General features: G+C 37.5%; 1 protein-coding gene across 1 annotated transcript; it reads left to right on the forward strand.

Annotated features, from left to right (window-relative positions):
* Nucleotides 1-3417: 3417 nt before the first annotated feature.
* On the forward strand, nucleotides 3418-7803 carry LOC129926874 (uncharacterized). Its single transcript, XM_056033345.1, has 2 exons — nucleotides 3418-6005; nucleotides 6207-7803. The coding sequence occupies exons 1-2, from the start codon at nucleotides 3418-3420 to the stop codon at nucleotides 7801-7803; spliced, it is 4185 nt and encodes a 1394-aa protein (XP_055889320.1).
* Nucleotides 7804-8105: the final 302 nt, after the last annotated feature.

The following is an 8105-nucleotide window of genomic DNA, read 5'->3' on the forward strand; positions in this document are numbered from 1 at the left end:
TGCCACATGAGGAGGCATAAAACCCCAGTGCAAAGCCCTCAGCCCTCTGGATGACAAAGTGGCCATCATCGAACCACGTTGGACGAACTATATATATATATATATATATATATATATATATATATATATATGATTTCTAGATAACAATTTATATTGGTGGGTGCTGTTTTACCATTACACACAAAGTATCAAAATTTGTTTGTAAAAAAAAACTAGGTTCGTTTCTTGTGTAAAGCTATCCGCTAACACAGTAAAGATCTAAAATTCTCTATAAGTATATTTAGCCTATATATAGATCTAGAACCTGATACTAAAGATACCTACACATTATAGATGAGATTATCAGATTTAAAGTAATAAGTTAACTAATAAGTAGAAATATAATGGAATTTTATAATCTAAATCTACACATTTTCTAACAATATTAGGAGCAAAAGCGAAGGACGTAAATGAGGGTCTAGAATCTGAGAAAGGAAAAGAAAGATGGAAGAAATAGTGAACAAATTTGACTTTTTTTTTAAATTGGAAAAACGAATGAAACTGAGCCCTATTTTTTTTTTCAATTCTCGTGAACAGAAAGATGGGGAGGGCATTAAAAAGTACATTACAAATCTGAGAAGACTAGTAAATACATGTAGGTTTGAACGCTTCGAAGATAGCTTAAGACTGAGTAATTCTCGGAGCTAGGCATGAATGCCTCAAAATGAAATTATTACAAGATAGTAATGTAGCGTTGGAAAGGTGCAGATATTTTTGCAGAGCTAATGAGACTGCCAGCAAACAGAAAGACAGATACAGGCTGACCCTTCAATCATTGAGAAAGTAGCAACACCTTCAAAGTCAAATGTTCGGAAAGGAAAATGCAGGTACTGTGGAAAGATTCACGAATAAAGTGCCCTACTTGGGGTAAAAGGTGCTTAACGTGTAAGGGGAAATGTGCAAATATAAAATTCAGCAGGTATCAAGGAGTACGTGTCACAATGAAAGATAGCTACAGTCAGACACAGTGGAAAATGAAGTCTTGATGATCGAAAACAAATGGGTTGATGTCCTTAATGAACCCCAGAACGAAAGGATGACAGCAGTTAGGACAGCTAATTGTCACCAGGTAAGGTTTCAGATGGATGTAAATACCATACAGGAGAGAGAGACGTCAATAAGGATCAGAAAGAAAAGGCAACGCAAAGACTACTTTGTTTTGGTCGGATGACTCGAACATTGATACCCAGTACAGAAGTAACGTTAAGATTTCTTTAGATCATGAGAACATCACCAGCATAAAAACGTCTTAGGGTAAGAGGGCAAGAAATAGGTGTCCAAGTGCTTTTTGTTAGTTGCCTGTGACCTTACTAGCAACATTTACAATTTTATAAAATTTTCCTTATTGAATGACCCCCCCAAAATGATAATTTTGTATATTTTTCAGGAGATTTATATCAATTTTCAGATTTTCAGTCATTTCAGGAGCTCCTGGAAAATCGAGAGATCACTGGAAGTTATAATGGTTTAATTTAATAATTTACACCTAGAATTAGCGCGGGGCCGCATAGGTTGCAGTGGCCTGAGACCGGCCCTGCTGTGACCGCAGCTGTGTATCAAGGAATGGCCTCTATAGTTACACAAGAAGTTGCAAAGGGAAAAAATCGTCCCTCGAGACATAAAATGCCACAGAGATGATGTTTGGGTCTGAATTGAGTCGCCGAACGGGCCACTTTGAATGACAATAAGAACCGTAAATTGATTGACATTCTTTTACTTTTCATATGAGAGCTTTACAGCCTTTAATGTGTTATACTAAACACACTCTCATAATGGAATCATCGAGATCTATATCCATATACCATGCTATTGTAGGTTTACAATCCACTTTATACACTTATCAATTTTAACAACAAATTTTATTTTATTTTGTATGGTCATGTAGAAGCATTAGTTTGAACATAGGCCCTACTACGATAAATCTAGAACGAGACGCTGAGTTTATAAATTGGTCTCGATTTTCCCGTTATAATGATATGGTATTGTAAACAATAATTCACTGTTACCAAAATTGATTCAAAGAAAATTAAATGTGCATTATATTATTGTGTTGGTTAGTCGAAAGAGCCCCACTCTGAAATCTTTCACAAATCAAAATTTTAGGCAGTTAGGGTGTCAAGAGCGTGGGTGTGTAAGATGTGAGATTGTGTGTGTGTTTGTTTATTTTATTAGTTGGTGTGTGAATTGTTTTTATCACGGGATTTTCAAGGGGGGACAATTAGGTTTCTAGCGGTCAGTCTAGCAGTTGGAGAGCTGACCTGGTCTGAGTAGGGTGCTGGTGTTTTGTGTATTTCATAGGAGTGATATAATTGTGTGCTTTATTAAGTATTAAAGATTATCGATATTCATGAATATAAGGAGTTAGAGTTGATGTATACTAAGTGTTCGTATTTGAGTTAAGCAAGTATTGACAAGTGTAATTGAGAATCATACCCTAGATTATCGAGCCATATGTAAGTGGTAAAGAATTCACCCGAGTTCCCTTACAGTTGGGGGCTCTTGTGAAAGAAAACCAGGACCTCTCGTCGCATAAATTGTATAAGTAGAGCAGTTATAAATTGTTATTGATGTACTTAAACTTACAAATATTGTTCTACATGTTATATTGCTGTTAACTTGACACTCATTCTATTTTAAAACATTTTCCTCATGTTATTGATGTACTTAAACTTACAAATATTGTTCTACATGTTATATTGTTGTTAATTTGACACTCATTGTATTTTAAAACATTTTTCCTCATGTGTTATGCCCCTTGATTTGGCCTGAGGAACGGCGGTGGTTTGAAGTACCAGTACAGAGAGGACAGCGACAGCCCGAAGTTGCATCACGAGGACAGGTTGGATCACGTGCAGGGAGTGGAAGTTAAGTGATTTGTGTTACCTCTCGTGTAGCTGAACCCTCTACTCTCTAGCCTCTATTTTCTTGCTCTATTATAATTTGTTTCAATTTGACTATCATATATTTTCCTTTTTTTTTTCTTTGCTGTCATACTAGCCTCTCAATTTAAGGCTTCAGTCATTTCTTTCTGATTTTATCGTTGCCAATTTTTGCTATAAAAGCAAGAGTCTTTAAATCAACGTATTCTAACTTCCTATCGGAATCTAATAATCTGATCATTATTTCAATTTGTATTTTTCTGTCTTGATCATTTACTTGCCTAGTTAGTCTTTCTAATCTATTGTATAACTAAAAATATTCTGCAAAATTAGGATTGATTTTATTTTCTTATTGTATGTATAATAGAGCACTATAACTATTCTTAAGGTAGTAATTTAAGGTAAAAGAAATACTAGGACTGTTATTTTAACATTTTCTGTAAACTTAGTGTAGCAAACGTACTGAGTGCTGTGTATTATAAGGATTAGAAAGTAAAACATGGAAAAAGAAAGTGAGGCAGAGAAACAAAGAAGAGAAAGATCTGAGAGGGTGGAGGAAAGAGAAATGTCCAAGCTGCAACAGATGATAAGATTAAAAGAACTGGAATTGGAGGAAAAAGAGAAAGACAGACAGGAAAGGGATAAAGAAAGACAGGAAAAGAAAGAGCAGAGAGAACATGAGGAAAAAATGAAGAAACTTGATTTACAAATCGCACAGGAAAAAAATAAAACACAATCAAGCGCGACAACCGGAGTCACGGCCCAGAGACCAAGACTGAGTAAAGGTTTCCCTGCCATGACAACAGAAGATCTACCTTGTTACCTCGACATGTTCGAAATGGCAGCTAGGAGAGACAAGGTTCTAGAAGAAGACTGGGTGGCACAGCTGCAGGAGAAAATAACACCTAAACTAAGGCAATTCCTGACACAGAGAAGATTAGTGGACTGCACTGACTACGAGAAGATAAAAAAAGAGCTCTTAGACTATGTGGGAATGACGGAGGAAGCCTGCAGGAAAAGATGGCATGAGACGGTCCCAATTGAAGATGGCCCAAGAGAATTTTTTGTGGCATTACAAAAGAACTTCCGACAGTGGTGCGAGGCGGCGAAAATAGAAAGGAACTTTGATCAGCTGGAGGAGTTAATATTGAAAGACTCTATACTCAGTGCCCTAAACGAGGAGGTAAGAGAAGAGATCCTAGATAAAGAACCTGAGTCGTTGGACAAGCTAGTTGATTTGTTGGAGAACAGAAAGATTATCTTCTCGAGCAAAAGCATTTTCAAGAAATCGAGAAATTATCAGGCCAACGCAGTGAGTGACAGAAGAGATTTGAATAGGCAAAATTACCGCTACCAAACCAGTCCTAGCAGCGCAAACTATATCAGGCCAAACATTGAATACCATGAGCCCAGAAGGAATTTCATCAGACCCCGCTATAGCAATTCTTACAACAGAGCAAGAGGGCGATGGAGTAGGCCAAATTACACATTGAGCAACCAAGTTAACAACAGAAGAAACAACTATGGAAATGGAATGTACCAGAATAACCAAGGAAGGTATAGGAATGAGACAAGAAGGAACTACTCCAATCAAGCCGAATGTGCCGTGGTGCAATTGCCTGAAAGACAAGGGACTTGCAATCTGATTTACCATAATCCAGAAAGTGTGGCTAACTTCATTATGAATGACAAGTCTATTGGATCGCTAAACATAGAAGAAGGAAAGCTGAATGGAAGAAAGGCGTCGATCCTGAGAGATAGCGGCTGTAGCGTTATCGCCGTAAGAGAGACACTTGTCAATGAAAAAGATATTTTGCCAGAGAAATGCTCCTTGTGCTTAGCAGACGGGCAAGTATTTATATACAAAACCGCAAAAGCAATGCTTGACACACCTTACCTGAAAGGAGAATTCATCGTTGTGCTATTTCCTGAGCCGGTCGCTGATGTGTTAATAGGCAATGTGAAAGGTCTGTTTGTGTCAGCCGTAGAGACGAGAGGAATGAAGGACAGAGAAAGGGAAGAAACTCAAGTAAAGTCTCCGGTCATAGGAACAATTATAGAAGGGAGTCTAGAGAAGGCACAAGAAGAAGATGAAACTCTGGCACCACTATGGAGAAAATGTACCGAGCAAACAACACAAGTGACTAAAGAAGCATGTATTACGTTTGTCAGGAAGAAGAGTTTGCTTTACAAGAGAGTTACGTCCCTTACGGAACCTCAAGTTGTTAAAGATCTTTTAGTTGTTCCTAAGGGCAGGCGTAAGTTAATACTGGAAAACGCCCACAGCTCACCACTGGCAGGGCATATGTCTGTAAAGAAAACAAAACTTCGTATCTACTCTGAATTTTATTGGCCAGGAGTTGATAAAGATGTAAAACACTTAGTAAGATGCTGCGACCCATGTCAGAGAGCAAAAGTGCCAGGGAGAGCTGGTAAAGCAGTGCTGGGGAAGATGGACAGACAAGGTGTACCCTTTAAGAAAATCGCAATAGACCTGGTTGGACCTCTTCCTATGACAGAAAGTAAACATAGATACATCCTAACTATAATAGACACATTCTCCAGATGGCCTGAAGCTGTACCGTTGAGAAACATAGAGACAACTACTGTGATAGAAGCTTTATATTCGGTCTGCACTAGGATTGGTTTTCCAGAGGCCATTCTCTCTGACAATGGTTCTCAATATAATTCAGATTTATACACAGAAGTCTGCAAATTCTTCAATGTGAAGATAATCAAGTCCTCGCTATACCACCCGGCCTCGAATGGATGCGTAGAACGCCTACATGGTTCACTTAAGAGCATATTAAGAAAGCTGTGTTCTGAACGATCTAAAGATTGGGACAAATACTTAGCCTCGGCATTATTCGCTATAAGAGAACTGCCCAACGATACAACAGGATTTTCACCCTACGAACTTGTATTTGGAAGAAAAATTAGAGGGCCTATGGCAATTTTGAAGAAACTTATGACCAAAGAAAAAGAAGTTGACACTAATTACACTAACTTGTTTGAATATCTTGAGGAATTAAAAGAAAGACTACAAAGTACAGCTAAGATTGCATGTGATAATGAAGACATAGCGAGGCAAGAACAAAAACGACTATATGATAGAAACACTGTAAAAAAAAGTTTTGATACAGGAGAAATGGTATTAGTGTTGAAACCAAAAAAGGGAGATAAGCTCAAATTATATTGGGAAGGCCCGTACAAGATAGAAAAGAGGTTATCAGACTTAAATTACATAGTAAAGAAAGGAAACAAATCAAAGATATTTCATGTAAACAGATTAATCAAATATTACACCCCAGTTGAAGCATCAAGTAACAATGTTGCCAACAGTAGCTGTAAGAGTAACATTTTGTCTGCTGCATTTATTGGAGTCATTGATGAATATGACCATGATGAAACAGGGCAAATCATTGATAATGAAATAGAGGAATTAAAACTACCGGAAATGATCCATAGAAATGGAGAAATAAACCAAAGGGCAATAACCATTAATAAAGACTTAAACCAAACTCAGAAAAATGAAGTTGAAAAACTCCTTGAAGACTTTGCACAAGTAATATCAGATGTACCAGGAAAAGCGAAAGTGGAGCCCTTTAAAATAATTCAAACATCGGATAAGCCTGTCAATTTAAAACCTTATAACGTACCAATGGCATTGAGACAAAGGCTACAAGAAGAAATTGAGTCGATGATTAACATGAATATTATTGAAGAGAGTGAATCGCCTTATGCATCTCCTATGATCTTAATCAAAAAGAAAGATGGAACCTTGAGACCAGTTGTTGATTATAGGCAATTAAATTCCATAACAAAATTTGATGCAGAAGTCATACCAGATCAAGAAGAACTATTTATCACACTAAGGAAAGCTAAATATTTTAGTAAATTAGACCTAACGAAAGGTTACTGGCAGGTACCATTAGAAGAGAGTAGTAAGCAGTACACAGCGTTCAAAGTACCTAATGCACACTATCAATTCAAATATCTCCCATTTGGTTTAAAAAACAGTCCTAGTTTCTTTAACAGAACAATGCGTAGAGTGCTAAAAGGTTTAGAACAAGTTGTTTGTTATTTTGATGATCTTTGTGTGTACAACGCTGATTGGCAGAGTCACATGTTCTCATTGAGACGGGTGCTTGAGAGGTTAGGAGAATTCAATATTACTGTTAAGCCTAACAAGTTACTAATTGGGTTCCAAACTATTACATTCCTAGGCCATAAGATTGGCCAAGGCTTTCTTCAGCCTGAAAATTCTAATGTCAGTAAGATTCTGCAGCTACGGTACCCTAAAACAAAGAAGGAAACCCGATCATTATTAGGTCTGCTCAATTATTATCGCTCCTTCATTCCAAACTTTTCAAGCTTGTTGTCTCCCTTTACTGAAATTCTTAAAAAAGGGCACCCTTCTAAAGTTGCTAAGACTGTGGAGGGGGAGGTTGCATTGGAGCGTATACAAAGATACTTGACTTCTCACCCCATTTTAATGTTGCCTGATCCGGATAAATGTTTTTATCTACAGTGTGATGCTTCGGACAAGGCTGTTGCAGTTGCTGCTCTACAGTACGTGGGAAACAAATTGCATCCTGTCCGTTTCCTCAGCAGAAAATTACTCCCACGTGAATGTAAATACAGCATAATGGAGCGTGAGTTGTTAGCATTAACATGGGGAATTAAGAAGTTGGAACACTTCTTGTATTCACGTAAGTTCATTGTTTGGACTGATCACCTGAATCTCAAGTATCTCAAGTCTGCAACCACCAATGCTCGTATTGCTAGATGGATATTATACCTTATGGACTTTGACTTTGAAATACAGCACATTAAAGGTACAGACAACTTTTGGGCTGACCCATTGTCTAGGCTGACAGTTTGAACTCACATTATTGTCTCTGTCAGAAGCATACCTGGTATTGTAACGTTTTCAGACTGTGCACGTCTCAGCAATCCAGTATGTACGTTGAACTTTTTCAACTATGATCGTCTCGTCAGAGAAGTTACTACTATTACTACTACTACTATTATTATTATTGCTCAATTAAATTGACTGAACTGTTCATCTCTTTGTGTTTTAATTGTACTTTGCACAACACGCGTCGTCTCATCCAGTATTGAGAAGCATCGGAAGTCAAGTCTTAAGCTCTATATTCACAAACAATAAACAGTAGCCTACATTGT

This window comes from Biomphalaria glabrata, chromosome 6 (assembly GCF_947242115.1).
Source record: "Biomphalaria glabrata chromosome 6, xgBioGlab47.1, whole genome shotgun sequence".
In the NCBI taxonomy this organism is placed as follows: domain Eukaryota; kingdom Metazoa; phylum Mollusca; class Gastropoda; family Planorbidae; genus Biomphalaria; species Biomphalaria glabrata.